The sequence below is a fragment of the Megalobrama amblycephala genome, linkage group LG3, assembly GCF_018812025.1.
Source record: "Megalobrama amblycephala isolate DHTTF-2021 linkage group LG3, ASM1881202v1, whole genome shotgun sequence".
Lineage (NCBI taxonomy): Eukaryota > Metazoa > Chordata > Actinopteri > Cypriniformes > Xenocyprididae > Megalobrama > Megalobrama amblycephala.
This window is the reverse complement of record NC_063046.1, coordinates 12,297,184-12,312,516: the sequence shown is the minus strand read 5'-3', so window position 1 is coordinate 12,312,516 and position 15,333 is coordinate 12,297,184. Positions and strand designations below refer to the sequence as shown.

Sequence of the window (15,333 nt, the reverse complement as noted above, 5' to 3'; positions counted from 1 at the left end):
GGTGCATTACCGCCACCAACTGTTTAGGGTGTGGCGCTTCAATGCGGATTTAGACGTTTATATATAGATATTTCATAAATCAAGTCAGGCCTACAGACATATTTGCAATTTGCAATACTTATTAACGATGCCATTGAGTCCGAACAGATGATATATTGGTTAGGCCCAACCTCCTCCACGTGAGTGCTAGTAAAATAGCTAAAAGTTCCACAGTGTAAACTGCTAAATGATCTAATGTTCTTTTTAATATTGATTTCTGAAAATGTAATATATATAGTGCTGCTCCCGTCTTTCCTGCATTTGGATCTTTTGAGCCGTCTGTAATCTGAATACTATTATACAATATTGTTTTTACCAGATCGTTCATCCCACCATATCCCTTGCATTGTTTTGATATCTTTGCGATTTCAAGATCCACAACGGGGTGGTTTCTTGAATTACATTATTTCAAAAGCTTATTTATAGCCACAGAAGTTAAAAATATATTATAAATTTATAAAATAAATTTATAAAAAAATTAAATTATAAAATTATAATGCAGCGTAAAACTGTATAAAAATGTATAGATTTGGAATTACTGGGAAAAAATCAGAAGCCTCTTCATTGAAAATGATTGAAAAAGCTAGTCGGCCAATCAGATAAATGCAAAATGTCACCTGATCGAGATTCAGCCAAGAATGTAGCTGTGTGTGACTGGGCTGTGGGATAGATCTCTACTGTGTGCGCAACACCAGCGAGTATATTCGTCTACATAGCATTAAAGGGTATGAATACTAGGAGATACTTTTCTTTATTGCTGATGCGATGTGTGAGCAAATCAACTGCGTTTCGTTGAACACAATCTGTTGTTTTGAAAATTAACTTTACAATACTTTATGTTTACAGTTTGCATGTGTTAACTTATGTATGTAATATTATTGTCGTTTACTTCTACTACAGTCCCCAACAAAGAACAATGGCTCAAGCCAAATCCTGGGTTCTGAAGAAGCACTTTGAGGGCTTTCCCAAAGACTCTGACTTTGAGCTTAAACTAGAGCAGCTCTCTGAGCCCAAAGATGGAGGTTTGTGCTCTTTAAAATTAATATTATATTTTTCCATATTTGTTCTACTGAATCCCATTCTTGTTCTTCAGAGGTTCTTTTGGAGGCACTGTTCCTTAGTGTGGACCCTTACATGCGGTGAGTGAGAAAGCTGTAATAAGTGCACTAATATCTGCATTTAAGGGCCTGATGACATGCAGTAAAGTCATACTGATCCTCGTTTGATTTGTGTAAAAATGGCATTCATTTTCATTTCCTCTAAATATGCAATTTTATCTTCTTAATTTCTTCTAGACCATACAGTCGTGTTCGAATGCAAGAAGGAGACGTGATGATCGGAACTCAAGTTGCCAAGTAAAATAAAGATACCTTTCATCAAGATAACAAAATAAACCATGATTATTAAGTCAGTGTGAAATGGAAAAGAAATGCATTTACCATCACTGACTGTTAGTCAGTTAGTTAGATCAAGATGTCAAGATGTTAAAAATTAAAGTGTGCATACTTAAAGAGACCAGTTAAAACCAGTTTATGTTTATACAGTGTTTCTTTTAAATGGGACAACACCTCTCTTTTTTAAGTCAGTTCCTGATGGATAAAATCAAGTCCCACCCTAGTTTTTTTTTTTTGTCTTGTTCAACAAGTTGTTTCACTTAATTATATGTCATAGTAGGGAAGAAAAGATGATCACAACTTTAGTTTCATACCGACTATAAATTATATTGGAGTTGGTGGTTTATAAACCACTTTCAAATAAAAAAAAAAAAACATTACTTCTTCTATTTTGACTATAGGGTGATTAAAAGTAATAATCATTCATTTCCTGTGGGCTGCCATGTGGTTGGTCGATGTGGTTGGAGAACACATACTGTGTCAGATGGGAGTGATCTCACCAAAGTCTGGGATGACTGGCCTCAAGATGTCCCCCTCTCCCATGCCATCGGAGCCATGGGCATGCCAGGGTAAAACCCACTGCTTCTTTCAAACTTACAATTGTTTCTTTTCCAAATGGCCTTGTAAAGGTAGGTCAAAGGCTTAATCCACTGTGATATACTAGTCGTTATCTGATGTGTTTCGTAATTCACGTCTGGTTTTACGCAACAAACATTTGTTGCCAACATAATTTGCATAGTGTGATTTGTTTTGGATCACTTTTAAACATGTTCTCAGAAGTGTTTTTGGTCAATAGCAAATGGATTGTGTTCATTTCTGACTGTTAATAAAAAGAAAGCATAACTTAAACAGGAGGCATTCGACAATGCAGGATGTAAGATTTTCAAGCAGAAAAAATTACACGGCTACTTGCCACATAAGTAAATAATTATACATGAAATATTGATCTGAGTCTAAATATTTTATTAGCTCTTTAAACACGAAGCTTCTGCTGAGAAAGAAGTTGCTAGCAGGCGGCAAGTTTAAACTAGACAGACATTTAACTGTGAGAAGGGTATAGATGCAGCCTGGAAATCTCCAAATGGGGGTGGGAACTCTAAAATGGGCTGGGAGCTCCAAAATAGGGCATGGCTTCCTCCCATAGACCGACAGGCACATGACACACGTTTGAATTTTCCCCCCAATCCAGGGGCATGTTCAAGCTCAAACCGGTGCACACGTTTTCCGGGTTGAATGACATGTTTCCTGGAAATGATGTGCAACAGGTTTGAGATACGTTTTCTCTTGTTTGGTGGGTGTGTCAGAGATGTCAGCCCAATCAGCGGCAAGATGTATATAAACCATGCGGCATTAAAGAGACAGCTCGCACAATGGGTATTAATGTAACATAAAAATACTATACTTATATATTTTGCTATTGTATTGTGAAGTGACACTTTAATAAACTTTTCTATTTTCCTCTGATTATATAATGGTAAATATTACAATCATAACACAACAACAGTGATCAGCAATAATGATAAGCCTAATAATCACTATAAAAATAATATAGATCAGCACAGTCTCGGAGGTAAGAAGTGGATTATCCTTCACCTGAAATGTTTGTCTCATAGGCAAATGTTGTATCATAATTAGAGGTTTCCACAAATCCCTTCACTCGATGTTGGGATGTTCTCTTTTATTCTGGTCGGCAAGGGCAGTGACCATAACATCAAGCGTTTTTTTTAAACACGTATTTATACCGATTTCATCAGGCTCTGAAAATTCTTCAAAAAGAACACAAAGAATGGCCTTCTCAACTGCCATAGTCAACACTTGCGTCATCAGAACAGGGTGTTCAACGCACCACCGTTTCCATTTAAAAAACGTTTTGCAACGTTTTGTCAGGGCTGAACGCAGCCCTGTTCAGCGCAAACTCCACCCCACAGCCGTTTCTAAAGATTTTATTGGTCATGTCAATCACAGTGCTGATTTCAAATTCTAACCCCTAACCCTACCCTACATCCTAACCTTAACCAGTGAAATTGACTGTAAGGCGGAGTTTGCGCTGTATATCGTGCTAAAGAAAATGTCAGTTCAGGAGATAAGCAGTTAATAAGTCGAGCTGTCTGTAACTATTTTATTAGCTCACCAAACGCAAAACTTTCCTAGCAAGCGTAAAGTGCTGGCTTCAGTGTTCAGTTACCCGGATGAACCTGTGTTATCAGTTTTTACCGGTTGTTATCAGGGGATAACATACCGCTGGATGGTGCGAATGACCAATTAGAATCAAGTGTTCAACAGAGCCACGTAATAAAAAGTTTTAATAATCGTTCTGATTCTATAAGAATAGGGAAGTCCACACCACAACTATAATGAAAGCGACATAGAGGAACGATATTTTAGGAATCACTTTCAGATTTTTTTGCAATTTATTTTTTCTTTTTTTTAGTTGATGAAGGATAGAAACATTGACAGCCAATCAGAACTTATCCAGTGTCAAAATGCTCAAGCATTTGAAGCGGCAGACTTTACCACAGCACACACTTATAAAAACCAGAATGTTATTGTGTGCTTTTGTGGTTTCTTATATAGTTATCTTTATAGTTATCATTCCTGGTCTGAACGGACCTCAATTTTGATGCAATCCTGTTTCAACTCATTTACAAATTGTACTTGATCTTTTATTTGAGGCACCACAAAGAAATCAAATTGTATATGATAAAAGGATACATTACTGATAATAAATAACTGTGCACCACAGGCTGACTGCACTCTACGGTTTGGAGGAGGTCTGTGCCATCAAATCAGGAGAAACCTTACTGGTGAATGCAGCCGCAGGGGCGGTGGGCTCTGTAGCCGGTCAAATTGCCAAACTTAAAGGCTGCAAGGTTGTGGGTTCCGCAGGAAGTGATAACAAGGTGGCATACCTGAAGGAGCTGGGCTTTGATGAGGCCTTTAACTATAAGACTGTCCCCTCACTGGAGGAAGCGCTGAAGAAAGCTTCACCTGAAGGATACGACTGCTACTTTGAGAATGTAAGAACTGATTGATACTAGTAGGTTAATACATTTTCTGATACTAACTCACAAATAACAATACCTTTTTGAGGACCTTTTTCATTTTAAAAAGACAACTTTGATTATTCATTGTTTTGGTTTGGTTTCTAGGTGGGTGGCCCTTTTTCGAGTGTTGCTATTCCACAGATGAAGGCTTTTGGGCGCATTGCTGTTTGTGGAGGAATATCACTGTACAATGACACCACCCCACAAACAGGTTTGTGTCTCTTTGGCCCAGTTTCACAGACAGGGCTTAGGCTAAGCCAGGATTAGGTCTTGGTTCAATTAGGATATTTAAGTAACTTTTATAAATGTACAGTCTAGTATAAATGTACTAGAAACACCATTTCTGGTGTGCATCTTGAGACAAAACAATGGCAGTGACATATTTTAAGATATATCAGTACAAGTTTCTTTCAGTTAAAACAGCTCAAACATGCATTTTAGTCTAGGACTAGTTTAAGCCTTGTCTGTGAAACCGGGGATTAATGTGTTTGATTCTCATGATGTTGTTAACCTGGGCTGTGTCCGAAATCGCTCCCTATTGACTTAAAGGGATAGTTCACCCAAAAATGAAAAATTGCTGGTAATTTACTTGCCCTCAGTCCATCCAAGAACAGTTAAGACAATTTTTAGCTGAAACCATGGTCCTTGTGATTCATATAATGGAAATCAATGGGTGCCGTCACTTTGAGATAAAAAAAAAACATATGCAGACAAAACAAAATTAATACCCGTGGCTCCTGACAATACATTGAGGTCTTAAGAAGCTAAACGATCGATCTATGCTGAACATTATTTCCAACATTTTTCCCTTTAATTCACAGCCCTGGCAAATGACCCTGACCGCGTTCACAACAGTCTGGAGCACAAGCTTCCTGTCGCATAATGAAGTATGCATGGGAGCGACCTCACACGTGAGCTTGCGCTGTTTGTATACTACAGAGAGGTAGGGTGTGTGTTCACCAGCATTACGAACATCGAAAGCTGTGTAACACTGCGTTCCATTCGGAAGGGCTCATCCCTATGCCCTAATCCCTTCAAAGGGTTTACCCTCCAGAGTGAGCGCTTCGAAGGGATGAAGGGTGTAGGGGTCAAAAAAACTATTCTTTTGGAATGCACTTCTGCGTCATCTTAACGAGACAATCAAGGAGGCGCCGTTGTCACATATTTTGTATGCTGGTTAACCCCCAAAAAACACGCATTTTGTTTAACGATAGATTATTTATTTATTTGCATTAAATATAATGTATATTGTGTCTATTTATTTGAAACATTTGAATGGACTGATAAAGGGAGCTGTTAAGTATTGTTGAAGTACAATATCATTTTGACCATAATAATGTACCAAATCTACCTCGTATAAATATTACAGTAGTATAGAAAAATACCATACATACATTTACTCCGAGCCTCCTGTACCCATTCTTTGATGCCAAACAACTTCTCTGTGCAAAGGATCATGGGGGCCCGAAGTGTCCATCAGTTGTACTCTTCGAAATCCTTCATTCCGAAGGGCCCTTTGAAGTGGCCAGTTTTGAGCACTTCGGTTTGGAACGACCCTTCAATATGGCGGCCATGATTATTTTCACTCCGAAGTGCCCTTCGGAGGGTAATATATCCCGTTTGGAATGCACAGTACTGATCATTTTGCTTCTTAAGACCTCAATGTATCGTCAATGAATCTCAAAGTGATGGCACCCATTGACTTCCATTTATATGAATCATTGAGGACCATGGCTAAAAATCTTCTTTACTATTCTACTGAAGCTAAAAGGTCACCTTCATCTTGGCCTGAAGGTGAGTTAATTAACAGCAAATTTTTATTTTTGGGTAAACTAGGGCTCTATTTGAGAGGACAGCCATTTGTAGTGGTGTCTGAAACCATAGTGGACGTTATCGAGTGCACTCATTCAATCCCATAATGCATTGCAATAACAAATGCACAACTGATGTAAACTCAACGGCCATAGAATAACCATAATGCACTGTGAGGGTTGTGCCGAATGAATTCCCGCGTCCCGCAAGAAGATGGCCCTAGTTAATTGACCCTTCACCAGGAGTTTGATTGACAAGCGATCTAACCAATCTAAACGCCGAATCCGCCATTTTGTCCGACAAAGCAGTCAGGAGTTACAAGATTAACCTCGGTGGACTTAAACTTGAAAAATGGTGTGTATTTACGTCTATCCACATCTGAAACAACATTCCTTCTCATGTTCATTCATGTTTATTTGATGCTATAAGTTAACTAGCAAGAAGAGATGATTTGAGCTGAGGCGGTACAGCATTCGCGACACATTAAAGAGCCACAAAACGTTTTTTATTGTTCGAATTTATTAAAAGATTACACAATTTGAAAGCTGGGACTTTGTTTAATATAATAAGTAACCTGCTCTGTCTTGTCTGTCGACGTGTTGTCAGTGTCCTCTTTGCTCCACAATGTATTTTTCCCTCTGTGTGGCGTGACAGCGCCATGGCTTGTCGGACAAAGCAACAGTAACTAAGGGGGACGGGTCTTTGCGAAGGGTCAATTTGGTTAATCATCCATCCATCCATCCATTTTCCAAATCCCTGGTCCAATGTGGGAACAGTGTAATATCCTACAGGTATAAATTCCTTTTTAACTGATTATTAAATTGTTTAATTAAGGCGTATACATGCTAGTTTTTATGATTGAGTTCAAGATAATTCTTTTCATTATTACTGGAGCTTCCAGTTTGCTAAGTTTCAAATGATTATTAAACAGCGAGCAGAAACTATGCAAAAGTGGCAGCCGTTCCAGTGCACTCAGTGTCTGAATTCACTCTTTTTTGTTCACTCCTTCAAGTGGACTATATTAGTGGAATAATGTAGGGAATAGTGATTTCGAACACCGTTCAGGAGAGGGTGCTTTGAATGACCTTTACACTAGAGTCAATACCTCAATGTGAATCATGCAAAACCTGTATGGTCACCATTATTGACGCATAAAATTAGACATGAAGAATTTATTTTTAAGCAGCTGAAAATGGATGGATTCTTGATGACCAGGTGGGAACATAAAAATGAGGAGTCTCTAAAGCGAATGTTGACCTGGATGCAAGAGGTAAATCAGAATCTTTGGTTAATACTATAAAATCTAAATCTGCATTAGGCCCCCTGGAATTGAGGCCCATCAACCACGTTGAGGTCATCTTTCCTATATCTAAAACACCCGATTACATCCAAAATGTGCAGTTCTGGGGTAGCCTACCTGGGGTGATACCTTATCTCCTGGAATATTTTTTACAATGTTAAGGACAAAAAACTATTTCAATATTGAAAGCCCATGGTAGATGATATTTGGTGTATTCAGAGACAGGTGAGACATACAGTACCTCACCCATTAATAACAGTATAAAGGTTACAAGAATTTGCAAAGTCAGGTCAATTTATTTATGTCAATAAAGACATTTTATGTAAGAGTGCTGAATTGGGTAGACATAGACACTTGTTCATTTACAGCTGTGATAATGTGTATGTCTTTTTTTTAGGTCCTTATCCACACATGCACATGATTTTTAAGCAGCTGAAAATGGAAGGTTTCTTGGTGGGCAGGTGGGAACATAAAAATGAGGAGTCTCTAAAGCGAATGTTGACCTGGATGCAAGAGGTAAATCAGAATGTTTGGTTAATGCTATAAAATCTAAATATGTCTAATACTAACTTTATCTTAATATTCATATATGGATAATGATGCAGTTTCTCTTGATTTGGTGATTTACAGGGAAAACTGAAGTGTAAGGAACATGTCACTGTTGGGTTTGAAAACATGCCCGCTGCATTCATGGGGATGCTCCAGGGGGAAAACATTGGGAAGGCCGTCGTTAAAGTCTGATGTCAAATGCTTCAGTGATTTACTCCTATAACAACAATGTTATTTTTGGCATAGATTTTGCATTAATAATGTTGTCCTTTTTTTGGGTTTACAAATAAAAAAATGATTTTTGTAAATTAGTGTCACATATTCCTTCTCCGCTAGGACAAATATGATTTTTTTTTTTCTAATATAAACATATAAAAGATTTTTATGCCAAGATTAAAATATGTCTATTAAGTCTTAAATGACTGTGGCTCAGAATTATTCAGCATTTCTAAATGCTGTCATAAAAAGAAAAACAAATATGCTGAGTCATGAACAGCGTATAAATCATTAATGTACTGAGTGAGTAAGATTTTTTTTTTTATGACACTTATGCAATTCGGTAAGCAAAGTTTTATGGTTTCTTTGCAATAAAAGTAATATTTTCAACTAACCATTATCTTTTGAATCTGATTAGGCTTCCCTTTTAACTGTTTATAAGAGTCTTAAGTTTCCAACAACAATATGAGAGTAAGAGACTGATGCTACAAACTTTTTAGAAGTTTCTAAAGAGACAAGTTCTCTAAGAAAGTTATTTTGATATAAACGCAGAGGATTTACATGAGCTTAAAAAATTAAAGCTAAAAATAAGTATTTTTACGACCTGCACTGAGGATTGGGCAGTGACGTATGTTGACAACACAAATGTATGTCTCCTTTAATATCTTAGTGAACACTGACATCTTGTGGCTCTATGAAATAGTCGAGAGTCGAGAGCATCTCCTGGGAAAGGAAAGATTCATGTATTTCATCCAGGACAAAATTTTAGTAGCTTTTGTGTTGCATGTATGTTGATTAAGAATGCATTTTTAAATACATTTTAGAATGACAGACTTCATTTTAATGGTAAATATGGAATAACATTGATTTGATGATTTGATATGCAGTGTCATAGTTATGAGCTAATTTCAAAGTTATACACAATAGATTTATTCCAGCTATACAGAATGTTTACAGAAAATAAAGCATGTTCCTTGGTGAAAAGGGAAAGAAAACCTATCTAATTAATTGTAAAATGCTGAATAATATATTGTAATATTCTTCAGAAAACATCTAGGCATCTGGATCTGTTGCTCAGGTTGTTCAGCCACTCATCAAGGTGGTTTCAGTTGCATCAACTGATGAAGACACCTCCACTTATATGAGTGGGAAAAACATACTGAGCAACAAAGAAACTCACATTTACTAGAAAATTTGAGCCTTTAGGCTATGTTGCATTACTAAGTCAAACCGTAAAGCATTCAAGTGAGGAAACAGGTCTGTTCATGAACAAAAACAACAATTCATATCATCAAATAAATATCTTAACTCTTGTTTGATTGGCAGATCAAACTGCCAATCAAAAATACTGAAGAGCAAGGACCCAGCATTTCCTGAGGGATGTTACGTGGTTGCTGATTGTGGGTGGAGGACACACACTGTAACCATAGCGAAGGGTCCAGCCGGGCCCATCTTGACCCGGATAGTATCTGAATGGCCCAGTGACATCCCAATGTCCCTGGCCCTTGGTTCCTTAGGGATGCCTGGGTAACGTAATCACAACTGAAATGAAGGCAGCGACACATAGACTGAAAGAAAATAAGGTTTCATGATCATGCTGTCTTTTATAATTATTTGAGTCTCAATAGCAGTAAGCACACAAACACAAAACTAACACTTCATTCAGAATCATTAGGCACTTCTTTTGTTCTTTTAATTAAAATATTAGTTATTTGTCTCAATCCCATCCCTTTTATCTTCTAGTTTAACAGCTCTGTATGGCCTGGAAGAGGTGTGTAAGATACAGCCTGGTGAGACGGTTCTGGTGAGTGCAGCAGCAGGTGCTGTAGGTGCAATGGTGGGTCAAATCTGCAAGATCAAAGGCTGCAAGGTGGTGGGATCAGCAGGAGGTGATGACAAGGTGGCATACCTGAAGGAGCTGGGCTTTGACCAGGCCTTTAACTATAAGACTGTCCCCTCACTGGAGGAAGCGCTGAAGAAAGCTTCACCTGAAGGATACGACTGCTACTTTGAGAATGTAATTATCATTATATGTGTATTTTTTAAAATCTGCTGCAAATATTCTTATGATTTTTATAAGTTCTCAGATAAAATATCACAATTGTTCACATTTCAAATGAAGGAAATCTGTGTGTGTGTGTCTGTGTGTGTGTGTGTGTGTGTGTGTGTGTGTGTGATGTTCTCCAGGTAGGAGGGCCCTTCTTTACGGCAGCACTGAAAAACATGAAGCCAGGTGGTCGAATCGCTGTCTGCGGTGAAATAGCCACATACAGGTGCTGGCCATATAATTAGAATAACATCAAAAAGTTGATTTATTTCACTAATTCCATTCAAAAAGTGAAACTTGTATATTATATTCATTCTTTACACACAGACTGATATATTTCAAATGTTTATTTCTTTAAATTTTGATGATTATAACTGACAACTAAGGAAAATCCCAAATTCAGTATCTCAGAAAATTAGAATATTACTTAAGACCAATACAAAGAAAGGATTTTTAGAAATCTTGGCCAACTGAAAAGTATGAACATGAAAAGTATGAACATGTACAGCACTCAATACTTAGTTGGGGCTCCTTTTGCCTGAATTACTGCAGCAATGCGGCGTGGCATGGAGTCGATCAGTCTGTGGCACTGCTCAGGTGTTATGAGAGCCCAGGTTGCTCCGACAGTGGCCTTCAGCTCTTCTGCATTGTTGGGTCTGGCATATCGCATCTTCCTCTTCACTATGGGGTTAAGGTCAGGCGAGTTTGCTGGCCAATTAAGAACAGGGATACCATGGTCCTTAAACTAGGTACTGGTAGATTTGGCACTGTGTGCAGGTGCCAAGTCCTGTTGGAAAATGAAATCTGCATCTCCATAAAGTTGGTCAGTAGCAGGAAGTGCTCTAAAACTTCCTGGTATATGGCTGCGTTGACCTTGGACCTCAGAAAACACAGTGGACCAACACCAGCAGATGACATGGCACCCCAAACCATCACTGACTGTGGAAACTTTACATTGGACCTCAAGCAACGTGGATTGTGTGCCTCTCCTCTCTTCCTCCAGACTCTGGGACCCTGATTTCCAAAGGAAATGCAAAATTTACTTTCATCAGAGAACATAACTTAGTCCAGGGATAGTCCAGTCCTTTTTGTCTTTAGCCCAGGCGAGATGCTTCTGACGCCGTCTGTTGTTCAAGAGTGGCTTGACACAAGGAATGCGACAGCTGAAACCCATGTCTTGCATATGTCTGTTCGTAGTGGTTCTTGAAGCACTGACTCCAGCTGCAGTCCACTCTTTGTGAATCTCCCCCACATTTTTGAATGGGTTTTGTTTCACAATCCTCTCCAGGGTGCGGTTATCCCTATTACTTGTACACTTTTTTCTACCACATCTTTTCCTTCCCTTTGCCTCTCTATTAATGTGCTTGGACACAGAGCTCTGTGAACAGCCAGCCTCTTTTGCATTCACCTTTTGTGTCTTGCCCTCCTTGTGCAAGGTGTCAGTGGTCGTCTTTTGGACAACTGTCAAGTCAGCAGTCTTCCCCATGATTGTGTAGCCTACAGAACTAGACTGAAAGACCATTTAAAGGCCTTTGCAGGTGTTTTGAGTTAATTAGCTGATTAGAGTGAAGCACCAGGTGTCTTCAATATTGAACCTTTTCACAATATTCTAATTTTCTGAGATACTGAATTTGGGATTTTCCTTAGTTGTCAGTTATAATCATCAAAATTAAAAGAAATAACATTTGAAATATATCAGTCTGTGTGTAATGAATGAATATAATGTGCAAGTTTCACTTTTTGAATGGAATTAGTGAAATAAATCAACTTTTTGATGATATTCTAATTATATGACCAGCACCTGTATAAACTATGCGAGCAAAAAAAAAAAAAAAAAAAAACTAGGCTAACATACCGTTGTTTTTGTCATTGTACTTTTCAGTTCTGAAGTAACAATAAATAAAACTATGTAATGATATTTGTAGGATATAGTGTAATACGGGCTACTTTACCTGGTAAATTTATTTAAAAAACAACTTTATTTAGAAACATGCTCGCTGATTATGATCTGCGCTGTTTATGAATACTTATCCACTTTTTCATGAGAGATGCTGTCCAAATGTCCTGTTTGTCATGATGACGTCTAATGTCCCCACCAAAGGAAGTAGTCCCTTTTAGCAACTTGTTAGCAACTGCCGTTTTTAAGACACAATCAAGGTTTAAAAAATCACAAGCGGGTTATAACTGGTGTGTTTTATGTCATAGATCAAAACATGAAAATATTTAGGGGTTTTGTTAACCACAGACCTTATTTCAGGCGATTTAGCAAAAACCCATTCAAAAAACTCATAGACTTTAGTGCTAATGTACCCAGCCGAGAGCTAGTCCTTCTGATATTTGCCGCTGGCTGAGATGTCTCTGTAGTGGTCAAAAACAAGATATCATTCATCTTATATATAACGGACAATCTTTGGTCTCATGAATTTATAATTTGTTCCTGGGCAAATCGTTTCAGCTGAGGGCAAAGTGAAGTTTCATAACTTTATTTATTTAACTTTACCATTGTACTCAGTCCGCTGTACGTTTGACTGAATTGTTTGCTTGTCTTTATTTTTTATTGTATAGCTTCTCATACTTTATACTTATACTTTTATAATGGTTATTATTGATAATTAAAACTGACTTTTAACAAAAAGAGAAGGTTGTTTTGTCTTATTTCATTTTATTATAAGCTACATACAGTGAAGATAATCAGAGTACATGCACATATTGCCTGAACCACACATTAATAGGTTTAATATTTTTTAAATGAAAACGAAAAGAGGCAGGGTTGTTTTTTTCTGCGTTGTTTTGTTTTGTTATATATCCTACATGAAGTGAAGATAATCAATGCACTAAACCACATTTGTGTGGCGTCTCTTGTGTTGTCTTTTTAAAAAAAAAATGTTTTTATTATACTTTAAAACATAACATATAACTTACATTTTAACATGACATCCAAAAAGATACTGCATTTAAAGAAATGGGTTTACATTGCACAAGGAAGTGTCTTGTGTTGTCATTCCCCTTGTAGCAGGCGCAAGTGACGATTCTCTGTCAACCAATCAACGTTCTACAGAGTGTAGCTCCACCCTTTTGGTACGGTACTATTGTGCTTGCCTGGTACCCTAACGAAAGGGTCCTAAAAAGTGGTACGGTACGGTTCGGAATTAGGGTACCATCAGGGCCGGCCCTAGCTTTGATGGGGCCCTAAGCAGAATTTAATTTGGGGGCCCTTCGGTTCAAATAACTTATCTTTTTATATAAATGTAAATGTATAGAATGGACAATGTTTAAATAAATACTTAAATAATTACATAAAATGAACAGTTTAGATGGACCTATAAGAACTGAAGATAACAATAATAAATATATTATTAACATTAAAGGGATAGTTCACCCAAAAATGAAAATTCTGTCATCATTGTCACTCACTCTCATATTGTTACAAACCTGTATGAGTTTCTTTCTTCTGTTGAACACAAAATAAAAGATATTTTGAAAAAGCCACCAACTGTTTGGTTATGCCCACATTCTTCAAAATATCTTATTTTATTTTGTGTTCAGCAGAAGAAATTAATACAGGTTTGGAACAATATGAGAGTGAGTAAAATTAATGATGACAGAATTTTCATTTTTGGGTGAACTATCCCTTTAAGGACAAGGGCAGCATGTTTACTATTACTCAGAAGCATGCCTTCGCCATCGTTTTTGTTTCTTGTTCTCTTGGTGTATATTCTGAACTATTTTGCAATGGTGGATGCATTATTTTTCTGCTCCGATCCTGCTTAGTGAATAAAAAGCAGTTGCAAATGATGTACAAAATACACATCCCACACATCTTTGCATCAATAAAATGCGTAACACTTTATATTTTACTACCAAACTATATGTATTAATTAATTTAACTTGCAGTCGTATGTTTTCCTTGACATCTCACGATTTCGGGGCATGTGAGGTTCCAAACATAATGCATGATGGGATACACTTGGCCTCGAATACAGCTCAGAAGCGGTATTCAAGGTAGTGTGGGTTTAGTGTGCACTAAAGGCACTACAATTGGGCATTTTTACATATGGGACAGTCTTGCGCACTTACTCGCGTGCGCGAGCTCTCAAGTGTGATTATTTGGACAAGGCATTTGAAGGACGCGCGGACGCGACTGCGCGCGAGACGCGTCCAAGCGCGGAAAGTGAAGTATACCCGGGGCTTTAGGCTTCTGTTTCTTTAAGACCGGAACGCATCCGATTTTCTCTCAACTGATTACTTTCACTTTAGACATAACCAACTCTGTGTATATGACAGTATTAGTATGCAAAAGATAAAGTCCACTAATCGGAGGCTGTTTGACAGGCTTTTAGTGTGCGCGCGTGCTTCTGGTTTAGAACAAAACGCGAATGAAATGTTTAACCATGCTTTAAACTTTAAAGCACATGAAAATAATGAACTTTTGTGATTGCGAATAAGTGCAGTGTCCTGTGAGTGTAACATATGTTGCAAATGAACGTCAAGTTTTACAGTATTGAGACGGATGCGTCAGAACTGCAACTGATAGAACGCGCAATGTCAAAATCAAGCTGTCATTTAATTCGCTCTTGGGGGCCCCCTGGTGGCGGCGGGGCCCTAAGCAGCTGCTTAGTTCGCTTATAGGGAGGGCCGGCTGTGGGTACCATTCACAACTTTTGACAATGGAAACGGCAAAAATTGCGTACTGTACCGAACCGAACCGAACCGTACCGCTCAGTGGAAACAAGCGAACGCCTGTTTTACACTGCAAGCGTGAGCGTAACTACACCGTCATTGCAGCTGCAGAGACGCGCGAGTATTGCAAGAGACGCTGCAAGCGTTTGTACAGCAGCAGCGGCTCGAAGCTGCATATAAAGTGAGCATTTCTTTACAAAGACAGCTATAAATTTGTTTTTATAAGTTGGTCATTCATAAACTTGAGAGTCT

At 38.0% G+C, this 15,333-nt stretch overlaps 2 protein-coding genes across 3 annotated transcripts; both read left to right on the top strand.

Annotated features, from left to right (window-relative positions):
* Positions 1–16: 16 nt before the first annotated feature.
* On the top strand, positions 17–8,446 carry LOC125264533 (prostaglandin reductase 1-like). 2 transcript variants are annotated; one of them, XM_048183908.1, is made up of 9 exons: positions 17–179; positions 940–1,061; positions 1,133–1,178; positions 1,335–1,394; positions 1,835–2,002; positions 4,177–4,450; positions 4,583–4,688; positions 7,987–8,105; positions 8,220–8,446. In XM_048183908.1, exons 1-9 carry the CDS (start codon positions 148–150, stop codon positions 8,328–8,330), a joined length of 1,038 nt encoding a protein of 345 aa, XP_048039865.1. In that variant the 5' UTR covers positions 17–147; the 3' UTR covers positions 8,331–8,446. The 2 variants fall into 2 exon arrangements, with proteins under 2 accessions (XP_048039865.1, XP_048039866.1); XM_048183909.1 differs by lacking the exon at positions 17–179 and adding an exon at positions 618–764.
* A 153-nt stretch (positions 8,447–8,599) lies between these two features.
* Positions 8,600–10,766, top strand: LOC125264537 (prostaglandin reductase 1-like). Its single transcript, XM_048183913.1, has 3 exons — positions 8,600–9,881; positions 10,098–10,371; positions 10,542–10,766. Exons 1-3 carry the CDS (start codon positions 9,847–9,849, stop codon positions 10,644–10,646), a joined length of 414 nt encoding a protein of 137 aa, XP_048039870.1. The 5' UTR covers positions 8,600–9,846; the 3' UTR covers positions 10,647–10,766.
* The last annotated feature ends 4,567 nt before the right edge of the window (positions 10,767–15,333 follow it).

Bases quoted from the DNA above. Each gene is read 5' to 3' on its own strand.
- LOC125264533 (XM_048183908.1), top strand. From the start codon at position 148: ATGATATATTGGTTAGGCCCAACCTCCTCCAC. The intron at 180-939 runs GTGAGTGCTAGT...CTTCTACTACAG, and splicing joins TTAGGCCCAACCTCCTCCAC to TCCCCAACAAAGAACAATGG. The intron at 1,062-1,132 runs GTTTGTGCTCTT...CTTGTTCTTCAG, and splicing joins CTCTGAGCCCAAAGATGGAG to AGGTTCTTTTGGAGGCACTG.
- LOC125264537 (XM_048183913.1), top strand. From the start codon at position 9,847: ATGTCCCTGGCCCTTGGTTCCTTAGGGATGCCTGG. The intron at 9,882-10,097 runs GTAACGTAATCA...TTTATCTTCTAG, and splicing joins GGTTCCTTAGGGATGCCTGG to TTTAACAGCTCTGTATGGCC. The intron at 10,372-10,541 runs GTAATTATCATT...GATGTTCTCCAG, and splicing joins ACGACTGCTACTTTGAGAAT to GTAGGAGGGCCCTTCTTTAC.